General features: G+C 37.8%; 1 protein-coding gene across 9 annotated transcripts in view; it reads right to left on the bottom strand.

Annotated features, from left to right (window-relative positions):
* Nucleotides 1-15,553, bottom strand: part of mfsd1l (major facilitator superfamily domain containing 1-like) — a 77,213-nt gene that overhangs the window by 34,539 nt on the left and 27,121 nt on the right. For 5 of the 9 annotated variants that reach the window (XM_069905179.1, XM_069905181.1, XM_069905182.1 and 2 more), the window contains one exon: nucleotides 2,226-2,326. The exons of 3 other annotated variants lie outside the window; for them this stretch is intronic. In XM_069905179.1, the coding sequence (XP_069761280.1) occupies nucleotides 2,226-2,326 (101 nt within the window). The remainder of the gene's footprint in view (nucleotides 1-2,225; nucleotides 2,327-15,553) is intronic. One more of the 9 variants, XM_069905183.1, reaches the window with a different exon arrangement.

Here is a 15,553-nt window from a genome sequence, read left to right as displayed (position 1 = left end):
GTCCTTGCCCAACGCCTTTAATACTTGTAAATATGCCCTGCTGGACTCGCTGGGCTGTTGCTTCCTCGACGCAAGCACGAGCCGGGCATGAACTCTGTTCACCGGTTGATCATATAGTTCTTTCAGTACCTTTATGGCTGCGGTGTAAGTGGTCTCATCCTGGATGTTCTCATAGACTCTCAAGGACACCAAAGACAGCAATGCTGTTAGACACTGGTTATCCTCCTCTACCTGAATGAATCTCAGGAAGTTTTCAAAGTTCAGCAGCCAGAACTTAAAGGATTTGAAGGCTGTAGCTGACTGTGGGTCGATATCAAGTTTTTCTGGCCGAGTCAAACGCTCCATCTCTTTCAAAAAAAATTATTTTTTGCTAATAAAATTGTAGAGCTCGTCAAAAGGATCAAAGACTTGTTGATCCAAACCAAGGCTTTTATTAGCAAAAGACAGGAGCTCTTCACAGGTGGCCGACCAGTCTGGAATGATCCGACCTGGCTAGGGACACAACCCTTTAAGGCCCAGACAGTAGGCGTGGCTAAGCTCTCAGCCAATCGCTGTAAGCACAGTCTAGATACTGTAACTATATACACTATATACATTGGTTATAGATCTGTACTATCACAAGGAAGCAAAGTGATAAAACCAACATTTCGAGACTGAGCCCTTCATCAAGGTATCCCTTTGCTTTCTATAGATGCTGCTGAGTTTCTCCAGCAGAAATTGCAGTGTCTGCAAACTTTCCCATTTAACATTATTTAATCCCCATAGGGTTATTTACTTTGCATTAACTTGATATTATTTGTAAATTTCCCAGCAGTAAACAAATACTTTGTTAAAAGGCCCAGAAGATCAATTCACATTAAATTGTCAATGGATGGGAGAGACAAAAGATATTTGATAATGGGAATATTGTTTTTTTGATAACATTTTACTTTTAACACAGCCTCTTTAAACTCAGTGAAATCACTATATTTTCTGGCCATGGCTGACAGGTGATTGAAGAGCTGACCCCAGAATCATAGTGGATTCTGTCTATCGAGAGGTACCATCTAGCAATTTCATGGAAAAATAGCCCCAGCCACTCTACGTGGCCTTCTTTGACTTCATTAAAACTTTAAAACAATCAGGGGGGATTGTGAAACTGCTTCCCCATGAAAATGTATATCCATCTTACAATTCTTGCATAATGTCATGCAAATCGTAACACCAACTAACAAGTCTACAATCAAAGAAGAATGGCGTCAAACATACTTGGTTAAAGTGCACCGACTCTTTTCTCAATTTTTTTTGCTACAGTTATCTTTTACTGACACAAGGTTTCCACAAATATGGATTAAATCTTTAGAACTAAGTGAAACATTATTTATCCTTCCCTACATTTTCACTTATGGATTTTACTTTCCTAGTTCACTGAAGCAACCCATTGCAGAATAACAAAAGATCATGTTCAATCTATTGACTATGAGGGAGGAGAAAAATATAGTAGAATAATTCTTCTAGTTGCTTCATCACATAAAACCAGCATCACCCAACAAGTAACATTTTAACTGGGCTTGGCTCTAAAAACAAAAACCCTACGAACCTCATGTGAATTTAACCAGACACAATGGTATTAAATTATTTTGATGAGACTAGTCAGAAATGGAGACTAGCTACAATGTCAATGGTTAAACCAGGATTGTTGAAGTTCTGTGTTTTTGATCCAAGAGAAAACAATAAAAGATTTCATTGCTCCGTACAGCGGCACAGCAGTGTAGCTAAAGCTGTTAACTCACAGTGCCAGCAACATTTGTTCAATCCTGACCTCTGTGCTATGTGGAGATTACATTTTCTCTTCATGACTGTATAGATTTTCTCTGGTTTCCTCCCACATAAAGAAAGAATGCGGGGTGTTTTTCTGGTGAACAGAGTTGGTAGGTTATTTGGCCACTGTGAATTGTCCCTAATAGTTTGGTGAGCAGTAAAATCTATGGGAATGTGAAGAACATAAAATGGGATTTATGTATGATGAATTTAAATGGGTGCTTGGCATATGCTGAGTGAGCGGAGAAGCCTGTTTCTGTGTCCTTCTTCTGTCTCCAATACCTACGTGCCCAGAATATGACAAACAATACAACAAAAAAGTGGTATACTTTGGAAAGGTAGAGAGAGTCTGACATTAGTGAATTATTTGCATAATCTTGGGATAAACTAAGAAAGATTTACCCTATGAAGAAATCAATACTTACCCCCTGGAATTGCTCCTGAAGCACACTGGGAATATCAAAGCAGAAATAGGAACCAAAAGTCACCAGACAGTTGAAAAATTGTAACAGAAACCTGTAGTAAGCTAAAAAAAACAAGGGGAGGGGTGTATAAAAATCATATGAACTGAACAGTTTATTGCCGTTAAAATGTTACTTCTAGGTAAAGAAAAACACATAACTTGAAAACACCAAAAAAAAAACTGTTGATGTGATCTGAACAAAAACAGAAAATGTTAAAAGAGCTCAGAAAGTTCTTATTTGCCATGTATCCACTGGAATTAACATTGCATTTTGTCGTTTCAGTTAACTCTTCTCTAATTGTTTCCCACTGTCATGCTTGTATCCTTTTTTCACTCTATCTATAAAATGCTTTCCCATCAGTGCTCCTCATCAGTCTTAACCAATCTCCATTTCCTCATCAGTCTTAACCAATCTCCATTTCCTCATCAGTCTTAACCAATCTCCATTTCCTCATCAGTCTTAACCAATCTCCATTTCCTCATCAGTCTTAACCAATCTCCATTTCCTCATCAGTCTTAACCAATCTCCATTTCCTCATCAGTCTTAACCAATCTCCATTTCCTCATCAGTCTTAACCAATCTCCATTTCCTCATCAGTCTTAACCAATCTCCATTTCCTCATCAGTCTTAACCAATCTCCATTTCCTCATCAGTCTTAACCAATCTCCATTTCCTCATCAGTCTTAACCAATCTCCATTTCCTCATCAGTCTTAACCAATCTCCATTTCCTCATCAGTCTTAACCAATCTCCATTTCCTCATCAGTCTTAACCAATCTCCATTTCCTCATCAGTCTTAACCAATCTCCATTTCCTCATCAGTCTTAACCAATCTCCATTTCCTCATCAGTCTTAACCAATCTCCATTTCCTCATCAGTCTTAACCAATCTCCATTTCCTCATCAGTCTTAACCAATCTCCATTTCCTCATCAGTCTTAACCAATCTCCATTTCCTCATCAGTCTTAACCAATCTCCATTTCCTCATCAGTCTTAACCAATCTCCATTTCCTCATCAGTCTTAACCAATCTCCATTTCCTCATCAGTCTTAACCAATCTCCATTTCCTCATCAGTCTTAACCAATCTCCATTTCCTCATCAGTCTTAACCAATCTCCATTTCCTCATCAGTCTTAACCAATCTCCATTTCCTCATCAGTCTTAACCAATCTCCATTTCCTCATCAGTCTTAACCAATCTCCATTTCCTCATCAGTCTTAACCAATCTCCATTTCCTCATCAGTCTTAACCAATCTCCATTTCCTCATCAGTCTTAACCAATCTCCATTTCCTCATCAGTCTTAACCAATCTCCATTTCCTCATCAGTCTTAACCAATCTCCATTTCCTCATCAGTCTTAACCAATCTCCATTTCCTCATCAGTCTTAACCAATCTCCATTTCCTCATCAGTCTTAACCAATCTCCATTTCCTCATCAGTCTTAACCAATCTCCATTTCCTCATCAGTCTTAACCAATCTCCATTTCCTCATCAGTCTTAACCAATCTCCATTTCCTCATCAGTCTTAACCAATCTCCATTTCCTCATCAGTCTTAACCAATCTCCATTTCCTCATCAGTCTTAACCAATCTCCATTTCCTCATCAGTCTTAACCAATCTCCATTTCCTCATCAGTCTTAACCAATCTCCATTTCCTCATCAGTCTTAACCAATCTCCATTTCCTCATCAGTCTTAACCAATCTCCATTTCCTCATCAGTCTTAACCAATCTCCATTTCCTCATCAGTCTTAACCAATCTCCATTTCCTCATCAGTCTTAACCAATCTCCATTTCCTCATCAGTCTTAACCAATCTCCATTTCCTCATCAGTCTTAACCAATCTCCATTTCCTCATCAGTCTTAACCAATCTCCATTTCCTCATCAGTCTTAACCAATCTCCATTTCCTCATCAGTCTTAACCAATCTCCATTTCCTCATCAGTCTTAACCAATCTCCATTTCCTCATCAGTCTTAACCAATCTCCATTTCCTCATCAGTCTTAACCAATCTCCATTTCCTCATCAGTCTTAACCAATCTCCATTTCCTCATCAGTCTTAACCAATCTCCATTTCCTCATCAGTCTTAACCAATCTCCATTTCCTCATCAGTCTTAACCAATCTCCATTTCCTCATCAGTCTTAACCAATCTCCATTTACTCTTTTCTCTTCTAACTCAATTCTCCTGCCAGCTCTGCTTCCAGGCCACCAAAAACATCCTAGCCAATGCCACCCTCCTCATGCACCCACAGATAGACACCCAACCGTCCTCATGACAGACAACGCCAGCACAGCGGTCAGGGGTGTACTTGAGCAACTGGTGAATGGACAATGGCAACCGCTGGCCTTTTTCAGTAAACACTTCAGGACACCAGAGCTCAAGTACAGTGCCTTTGATAGCTTTATGCTTGGCAATTCAGCACTTTCGTTACTTCCTGGAGGGCAGGAAGGTCAAAATTTACATGGACTACAAACCCTTTACCTTCGCCTTCAGTAATATGTCAGATCTGTGGTCAGCAGGCAACAGTGGCACCTGTCCTACATTTCTGAATTTACAATGGACACCAAACACATAGCCAGCAAATCCAATGTGGTGGCTGACGCCCTATCCCATCCAGCTATCTTGGCGGTGCACGACCCTACCCCTGGCATCGATTACACGGCCCTGGCTGATATGCAACCAGCAGACCCTGAGATTCCGGCATACCGAGCAGTGCTCACCAGCTTACAACTGGAGGACATCCAGATCGCCCAGGTGATCGCACGCTGCTCTCCGACACCTCAAGAGGTAAACCTCGTCCAGTTATTCCAGCTGCATGGAAGAGGCGGATTTTCAACTCAGTCCACAACTTGACTCACCCCACCATCAGGACTACAGTCAAAATGGTGGCAAACAGGTATGCTTGGCACGGTCTCTGCAAAGAGGTTGCCCTGTGGGCCAGGACTTGTACTCAGTGCTAGTCATCCAAAATCCAGACTCCACCACAGACATTTGAGCCAGCACAAAGCCGCTTCAGCCACATGCATGTTGATATTGTGGGGCCCCTACCCATATTCAGAGGTGAACATTACCTTCTCACAATGGTTGACTGGATGGCCAGAGACGGTGCCACTATCAGAGACTTCCACAGAAGCATGCGCATGGACGTCACTCAACATTTGGGTAGCACGTTTCAGTGTCCACGAACACCTTACATCGGACAGGAGGGCCCAATTCACTTCCAGTCAGTATACCACCTTAGCCTATGCCCTGGGGACCCAACTCCACCACACCATGGCATATCACCCACAGGCCAAAGGGTTGGTGGAGAGGTTCCACAGACACCTTAAGGCAGCCTTAATGGCATGGCTTACCAGACCTAACTGGTTAGGCATCCACACCGCACCCAAGGAGAACCTCGAGGCATCTTCTGCAGAGTTAGTCTATGACATAACTTTAGTTATACCGGGTGAATTCATGATGGCCCCTGAGGACTAAGGGGAGCCTCCAGTGACCACAATGTCCTGACTACGTGAGCGCCTAGGCACCCTGGCCCCCGCTAAACCTAGACCCCTTGGCCAAACCTGCACTTTCGTCCCAAAGAACTTTGATTGTAAATATATTTTTGTTTGGACAGGGCTCACCGGCCGCCTCTACAGTGGCCTTACGAGGGACATACCGTGTCCTCAGACACAATGGCTCCACCTGTGTTTTGGACATTGGCGGCAAGGAAGAGACTTTCACACTCGACCGGTTGAAACAGGCCTCCTTGGACTTTGACCAGCCCATCACTCACCCAACCTCAGAATGCAGGGATCGACCTCCTAAAAAACAGTGCCTATAGGTTCAAATCTTTAATTGTGCCCCATCTCACCCACAAGACTTATGCTAGCATCTTCTAGAAATCCAGATAAATTTTGAAAATGTGAAACTTGTGGGGTAGACGATGGATTCCTGACAATTCCTATTTTTCTTTTTCCCTTCTTTTTCATCTCTCCTTTTCTTTGGGAGTTACTTTCTTTATTTATTAACTTTTCACGGGAGTGTGGGGGGGAATTATAGCCATCATGTATCATAGATCATTATTTTTACTCTGTATTCAATTTTTTTTTGTTGATTGCATGTTTGGCTTTAAAAATTTAAATAAAACATTCAAAAAAAGTGATTGATCTTGAGAGTAGAAGCAGAAGGCAGAATTTATGGATAATTTTTTTGCGGGAATGTACAGAATCTGGTGCTCTTATCAAGTACTTTTCAAATTTGCTGTTTCAAATTTTTGGAGGGAATATTCTTTCTTCACCCCCTAAATTAGACAAAGCACACAGGTCTCTGGTAGTTAAACCTTCCTTGGGAAGACATCCTCATTCAGCAATTATTCAGCAGCATTATTTTCAGACAAGGAACACTATTATTCATGAGTCCCACCAAAGAGCGATGTTGGATTTTGAAGGACAAAGTATACACATTGTGAAGGACTTTAGTCCCAAGGTTCTTAAAAAAAAAAGCACTTTACAAATCTGTTATGTCGAAGCTTTACAAACAAAGCTTCAAGGCAGCACTTTTGTTCCTTGCTCGTTTGCAAATCACTCTCCCTGATGGATCACTTAGATGGCTGCAGTCTGTAGCCGAAGCCCAAAAAATTCTTGCAAGAAATGTCTTCTGCTGTCTGATTGGTGTAAACGGATTTGAGCTCTTTTGATTGTGTTTGACATCTTTTTTTCTCTTTTTCCTTTGAATTTTCGAAGGTTGATTGTGTTTTTTTTTAAAAAACCATTGGTGTATGTCAGTTTATCCTTTTCTAATATACAGTTCCACAGTTTTTTTTAAAAGAAGAGTTGAATCTTCAGGTTCTCTCTTTAAAATAAAGTTCTGTTTTTCTGTTCACATCCCCAAGCTATCCAGACAATTAGCTTTCTTTGCTATATTTTTGCTGACTCGAATGGTAGGTTAACTTCAAACTTTTATAAATAAAGAGCTTATCTGATTTTTTTTTCCTCTGACCTTGGTTGTCTGGAAGCTGTGGTATGTTTTGGTTCTTTTACAGATGGGAACATTCAATCCTGTTTAATTATTTGGAGGTTTGCCAATGAGAGTAGTTTACAGTTTGGGTCAGTGTACATCTAGCATATCTTTCTTTAGGAAAGTTTTTTTTAAAATCCAGGCCAGTGTATGTTTTTTTTCACATTAGGATGCCTTGATATATTATTTAAACCTGTAGATCTGTTGGGGCAGACTCTTAAGTTGTTCTGTGGCTTTGCTGTTGTTATCTCTCTGAATGATGGTGCTGCTTTTTTACAAAATGCATTTTTAAAAACTGATTTGATGAATAACCAAATTATTAATTTTACTTTGTGGAATTGCCATGGTCTTAACTATCCAGTTAAAAGAAAGAGGTATTTAATCATTTAATGAAAATTAAGACCAACGTTGCATTTTTATGAGATTCTCACATTTTGGAGGGGTTAACAATAACATTCAATTTTCAAAGCTGAATAGAAAGGTGTTTCAATTTTTATTAATCCTACAATTTTATTTGTTAATTTAAAGACCATCTTGGACTCTAATGGTAGTTTTTTTTAAATAGTAACCTGCACTTTAAATAATAGGAAAACTCTATTAGTTAATATCTACACTCCCAATAAGGACAATGTTGAATTTTTTCAATGTGTTTTCTTACTTTTGCCAGATCTAAATGAATATGCCTTTAATTGCTGGCTTGATCTAGTGATAGAAAGGTCCTCCACCAATTCTGCTGTTCAGAATAAATCAGCTACCTTTATTAACTCTTTCCTTCTGAGATGTGGGGTGTTAGACATTTGGCAATTTTTATATCCAAATGATAGAAATTATTTTTCTCTGTCTCTCATACCTGCACAAGGATGGATTACTTTTATAGAGAGTCAACAGATACCTTTTTTCAGTCTTTGAGATTATAAAACTATAACCATTTCTGATCATGCACCTTTGGTGCTTTTGATTAAATTCCCTGATTTACCTCAACGTGGCAGTCAGTGGCATCTCAATACCACGTTGCTGTCAGATGAAGACTTTTTAAAATTAATTGAAGAACAAACCATTTTCTTTTTTGAAACAAATGTTTCAGAGGAAGTCTTTAGCCTGACTGCATGGGGTATTTTTAAAGCTCATCCAAGAGGTAAAATTATTTCTTACACTGCTAATTTGAAAAAAAAAAGAACTAACAGAGAATTAAAGGAATTGATTGACAGTTTACGGAAAATTGATAGACAATTTGCTTCATTTCCAAACCCAGACTGTTTAAAGAAAGTGCTGAAAAGCAAGCTGAACATGATCTACTGCTAACATACCCGATTAAAAGTCAGCTGTTAAAAAGGAAGAATCAGTTTTATATACACACACGACAAATCAGGGATGCTTTAAGCTAATCAATTAAAGGAGGCTTCTGTAAGAAGGCAGATTACAAGAAAATCATAAAATGGATGGGGATCTTGTGACAGACCATAAAGAAATAAATGATGCATTTAAACAATTTTATTTTGATTTGTATTAATCTGAATTTCCTGACAATACCTTTCCATGGAAAATTTCTTGAGTAAATGAAACATTCCAAAGTTATCTTCAGAGAGTTGTACCTTTTTAGACAAACCATTTTCTACAGATGAAATTTTCCAAAGCTAATGGATCTCTTCAGTTGGGAAGAGCTCATGATCCCAAAGGTTATCCGGTAGATTCTTAAAATCTTTTATTCATTTAATAGCTACGCATTTAAACACAGTTCTTTCAGGGAAGTTTCCCTACATCTTTTTATGAAGCTTCGATCTCTTTGAACCAAGGAGAATAAAGATTTGACAGATTGTGCTTCCTATAGGCCAATCTCGTTACTGAATGTTGATACGAAGATACTTTCTAAAATGTTAACTAATAGATTGGACATATTTTTTACCTTTAATCATGTCTAATGGTCAGACTGGCTTTATTAAAAATTGTTACTCACATTTTAATATCCACTATCAGCTAAAACAATTGAATGAGTTATCTCCCTGGAGGCAGAAAAGGCTTTTGATAGGGGAGAATGATAGTATTTGTTTGAAACTTTGATAAGATTTGACTTTGGTCCAGGGTTTGTTTCCTGGATTAAATTAATATATCATTCTCCCATTGCTTCTGTCCTCTGATATTTAGTGGTCCCCTTCATTTACGTTATCTTTGGCTTGGCTTCGTGGACGAAGGGGTAATGTCCACGTCAGCTGCAGGCTCGTTTGTGGCTGACAAGTCCGATGCGGGACAGGCAGACACGGTTGCAGCGGTTGCAAGGGAAAATTGGTTGGTTGGGGTTGGGTGTTGGGTTTTTCCTTCTTTGACTTTTGTCAGTGAGGTGGGCTCTGCGGTCTTTTTCAAAGGATGTTGCTGCCCGCCGAATTGTGAGGTGCCAGGATGCACGGTTTGAGGCGATATCAGCCCACTGGCAGAGGTCAATGTGGCAAGCACCAAGAGATGTCTTTAGGCAGTCCTTGTACCTCTTCTTTGGTGCACCTCTGTCTTGGTGGCCAGTGGAGAGCTCGCCATATAACATGATCTTGGGAAGGCGATGGTCCTCCATTCTGGAGACGTGACCTACCCAGCACAGTTGGATCTTCAGCAGCGTGGATTCGATGCTGTCGGCCTCTGCCATCTTGAGTACTTCGATGTTGGTGATGAAGTCGCTCCAATGAATGTTGAGGATGGAGTGAAGACAATGCTTGTGGAAGCGTTCTAGGAGCTGTAGGTGATGCCGGTAGAGGACCCATGATTCAGAGCCGAACAGGAGTGTGGGTATGACAACGGCTCTGTATACACTAATCTTTGTGAGGTTTTTCAGTTGGTTGTTTTTCCAGACTCTTTTGTGTAGTCTTCCAAAGGCGCTATTTGCCTTGGCGAGTCTGTTGTCTATCTCGTTGTCAATCCTTGCATCCGATGAAATGGTGCAGCTGAGATAGGTAAACTGGTTAACCGTTTTGAGTTCTGCGTGACCGATGAAAATGTGGGGGGGCTGGTAGTCATGGTGGGGAGCTGGCTGATGGAGGACCTCAGTTTACTTCAGGCTGACTTCCAGGCCAAACATTTTGGCAGTTTCCTTAAAACAGGACGTCAAGCGCTGAAGAGCTGGCTCTGAAAGGGCAACTTCTGCAAAGAGTAGTTCACGGACAAGTTTCTCTTGTGTCTTGGTGTGAGCTTGCAGGCGCCTCAGATTGAAGAGACTGCCATCCGTGCGGTACCAGATGTAAACAGCGTCTTCATTTGTTGAGGTCTTTCATGGCTTGTTGCAGCATCATGCTGAAGAAGATTGAAAAGGGTTGGTGCGAGAACGCAGCCTTGCTTCACGCCATTGTTAATGGAGAAGGGTTCGGAGAGCTCATTGCTGTATCTGACCTGACCTTGTTGGTTTTCGAGCATATTGAGGAACTTTGGGGGGCATCCGAGGCGCTCTAGTATTTGCCAAAGGGCTTTGGCAAATACATTTAGGTTATACTGTTGTACTAAACAGGAATGCCCTTTTAGTTCATTATTGTTTCATTTAGCTTTGGAGCCATTGTCTGTAGTTTTTCAGAACTCAGAGGATATTAAGGATTCGGAAAGGGGGAAAGGTTCATAAGGTCTCTTTGCATGCTGTTGATTTGTTACTACACGTTTCTGATCCTGAGAAGTCTGTCTGCATCATGTTGTGATTATTGTTGCAGTTTAGATTTTTCTCTGACTATAAATTAAACCTTCACAAGAGTGAGCTATTCCCTTTTAATGCTTCCATGCCTATTTATGGTAATATCACATTTAAGGTAGTTAATAATGCTTTTAAGGTGTTAAATTTATGAAGAATCACAATAATTTATTTAAGGAAAAATTTATCCCTTTGATTAAATGGTCACCTCTTTCTATGACATTAGTTTGTCAAATTAATCCCATTAAAATTAATGTTTTTCCCAAGTTATTTTATTTTTTCAGGCAATCCTGACTTTTATCCCTAAAACTTATTTAATCTTTTATCTAGCAAAATAAAAGACCAAGATTGAACAAAATCTTTTTACAAAAAAAAAGGATACAGGGTTGGCTTTGCCCAATTTTAGATTTTATTATTGGGCTATTAATATTCGTGATACTACTGTTTGAATTCATTATTTTGATAAGTTAGATTGCCCTCCATGGGTAACTTTGGAATTTAAATCAATAAAGAAATTTTCTTTGTTATCATTGCTTGGAGCTGCACTTTCTTTTACTACGATTAATATGATAGAGAGCCCTGTGGTTAAACTTACTTTACGTGTATGGTATCAATTCCGCAGATTTTTTTCCACTGAAGAATTTCTCTTTATCCAGTTTTATACCATTTAATTATTTTTTTTCACCTTCCTGGATCGATCAAGCCTTTTCTAATTGGAAAGAGAAATGTATCGGTTGTTTTCAAGATATATTTGTTGATAGTTGTCTCATGACTTTTGAGCAACTATCTATTAAATTTAATATTCCAAATTCACAGATTTTTTTTTAGGTATTTGCATACGAGGAATTTTTTGCATACCCAATTAATAACTTTTCCTCTTAGATGTTGTCGTTGCAATTTTTCTTTACATCCTTCCCAGAATGACCCAAATTCTCATATTTATGTTATATCAAAATTGATAAGATTAAAAGAGCATGGGAACAGGATTTACAATGAACTATTTCTTACGATTCGTGGGAAAGGATTTTTAAACTTGTTAATACATCCTCAATGTGCGCCCGTCATTCACTCATCCAATTTAAGGTTGTATACTGGGCGCACATGTCTAAAGAGAAATTGGCTTGAATATTTCCTGATGTCAACCCCTGTTGTGACAGGTAGCATGGTTAGTTCATTTATTTTGGTTTTGCCTGGCATTGGATTCTTATTGGAAATAAATTTTTAACACTTTATCTACAATTTTACCTGTTAATTTACAGCTGAATCCAATTACGGCATTATTTGATGAGATATGGCTTAAAGATAACCCTGACTATCAGCCTCCTGATATTGCTAAGGAGGCTGTGGCAGGGGTTTCTACACTGAGCCATACTGCAAGAAAAGCTGTTAAACCAAAGGAAGGGACAGAAGACGCTTTGGTTTCTCAGAAACAGCAGGATCCTACTATGTCTGAATCTACTATTGCTGATATGATTGTCAAAAATCTTGAATTTAAGATATATTCTTCAATGAAACAGCTAGGTAATTCTATGACCCACGTTTATTCCAAGCTTAATGAATTGGTGAATATCAATACTCAACAGATGGTTGACTATGGAGCATTTAAACTTGAAACCACTGAAAGACTTGATATGTGTGATCAAGGTTTAGTTGATGTACAAGACCAACTGCAAGATGTAAACAAAACAATTGAAACATTGCAGACTCAGAATAAAAATCTAGCAAAAAAGGTTGATTATTTGGAGAACCAATCTAGACGGAACAACGTAAAAATTGTTGGTTTGCCAGAAGATATAGAAGGGCCAGATCCAAGAAAATTTTTTACCGAATGGATTCCGCGAGTGTTAGAGCAAGACAAGTTCCCTGAAGGTTTAATATTGGAACGTGCTCATAGAGCTTTAAGAAGGAAACCTTTTTCAGGACAGAATCCAAGACCTGTTCTGATCCGTTGTTTAAACTATTGTGATAGAGAGATAATTCTACGTGTGGCTATTAGAAATGTTCAGCAAAATAGATCTCCTTTGATGGTCCAGAATAATCGTGTTTTTTTTAAAATCCGGATCTGAGTCAAGAAATTATGTCTCAATGACGTGAATTTAACTCTGTGAAAGAGTTGTTGTGGAAAAAAGGCTACAAGGCAACTTTTAGGTACCCAGCAGTATTGAGGATTTTTCAGGATGGATATCAGCCAAAGTTTTTTGATAATCCTAAAGAAGCTATGGACTTTGCTCAATCTCTACCGATTACGCAGTTTCAGGAACGACGCAGTCCTCCTCGGTCTCCAAAGAGAGTGGGGATACAAGATGGGAATCAGATTTCAAGAAGAAATGGAAGCAATGGTGGTGGAAGTGATAAAATTGATTAAAAAAATAATACATCTTTTTAAAATTTTTTTGGAAGATTTCAATCATTGATGATAGTTTAAGCGTAAGAAAATACTTGCTTACTTAAAAAAATTAAAAGTTGTTGTTGCTTTTTTACAGGAAACTCATTTGACAGATAAGGAACATTTGAAACTCAAACGTGAATGGGTTGGACAAGTTTTTTATTCTTCATTTAATTCAAAAGCAAAAGGAGTGGCAATTTTGATGCACAAGAATTTACCATTTCAGCTACAGAATAAAGAGAAAAATGGTGGAAGATTATTAAAATTGAACTGTACAATTTTTAATGAAGCTTGGACTTTGCTTGATGTTTATGCTCCGAATGTTGAGGATACAGCTTTTGTTGTCGACATGTCTTTATTACTTGGACAAGCAAATTCTAATGTGATGATTGGGGGAGATTTAAATGTGGTATTGGAGCCTTTATTGGACAAGTATCCAAGAGTAATTAAGAAATCGAAGATGGCAGTTCAAGTAACTAATATGATGTCAGATTTGAATCTAGTTGATATTTGGCGAAGATTTAATCCTACAGAGAAAGACTTTTCTTTTTATTCGTCACGACATAATTCTTTTTCTAGAATTGATTATTTTTTAATTTCAACACATTTGCAGGATAGGGTTACATCTGTGGATTATAAGGCAAGACTGGTTTCGGACCATTCATTATTATTATTAGAATATCAGAGTTCTCAGGATGTTCAGAGAGCTTTTAGATGGAGATTCAACACAATGTTATTGAAAAAAACAGAATTTATTAATTATTTAAATCAACAAGTTGAGGTTTTTATTAGTAATAACAGTAATTCTGTTTTTAGTCATTTTATTTTATGGGATGCAATGAAAGCTTTTTTACGAGGTCAAATTATTAGTTATGCCTCTAAAGTAAAGAAAGAGAGAATTAAAGAGATTGAAGATTTAGAGAAAAAGATAACTGTTACTGAAAAAGAATTTCAAAAAAATGCTACTGAAACACAGAAAGAACCAGTTAACTAATTTAAAATTTAAATATAATGAATTACAAACTTACCGGTTTGAATGTTTAATGAATTGAACTAAACATAAGTTTTATGAATGGGGTGAGAAAGCTCAAAGTTCTGTCATGGCAGTTAAAAAAGGAAAAATTATCTAGAATTATACCAGTAATTAGAAAGAAATCAGGTATTACTTTTAGTCAAAAGGAAATTAATGAGGAATTTTGTAATTTCTATAAAAATTATATACTTCGGAATGTAAAGATGTAACCGATGATACTATAGATTCTTTTTTGAAAAATATTAAATTGCCACAATTGAATCAAGAAGATAGACAAGAGTTAGACAAACCCTTTACAGAAAATGAAATAGAAATGGCGATAAGAGATATGCCAAATGGAAAGGCACCTGGTGAAGATGGGTTTTCTATAGAGTTTTATAAAACTTTTTATGCTGATATATTTCCTATTTTTAAGGATGTTTTACAATAAATTTATGACACTTTTCGATTACCCGAGTCTTGTTCTAATGCAATAATTACAGTTATACCAAAAAAAGATAGAGATCCTTTACAGGTTTCTTCTTATAGACCAATATCGCTGTTAAATGTAGATTACAAAATTGTAGCAAAAGCTATGGCTAATCGATTAGCTCAATACTTGCCTAAAATAATACATAGTGATCAAACGGGATTCATACAAAATAGATATGCATCAGACAATATTTTGCGTTTAATAACTTTGATAAATAAATCTAAATCTCAGATGAATTATCCAATAGTGGTCTCGCTGGATGCAGAAAAGGCTTTTGATAGAATGGAATGGAAGATTTGTTTAAGGTACTTGAGAAATTTTGTTTTGGTTCTTCATTTATTGGATTGATAAAGGCTTTATATAATAGCCCGAAGGCCAGAATTGCTGTCAATGGGCAGATCTCAGAAACTTTTAATTTAACAAGGTCTACTAGACAAGGATGCCCATTGTCACTTGCTTTATTCACTATAGTCATTGAGCCTTTGGCACAATTAATACGTCAAAATGAAAATGTTAAAGGTATGAGAGTTTTGAATGAGGAATATAAGATTAATTTATTTGCTGATGATGTTTTATTATATTTGGTGGATCCGGGCATTTCTTTACCAGCAATTCAAGAATGTTTAGAAACTTATGGTCAATTATCTGGTTATAAAGTAAATTGGACCAAAAGTGAAATTTTATCAATTTGTAAAAATGATTATTCAATGTATAAAGGTATTACAAATTTGAAGTGGACCACACAA

The sequence above is a fragment of the Narcine bancroftii genome, chromosome 12 (genome assembly GCF_036971445.1).
Source record: "Narcine bancroftii isolate sNarBan1 chromosome 12, sNarBan1.hap1, whole genome shotgun sequence".
Classification (NCBI taxonomy): domain Eukaryota; kingdom Metazoa; phylum Chordata; class Chondrichthyes; order Torpediniformes; family Narcinidae; genus Narcine; species Narcine bancroftii.
The sequence above is the reverse complement of the archived record's forward strand: the minus strand, read 5'-3'. Positions and strand labels throughout refer to the sequence as shown.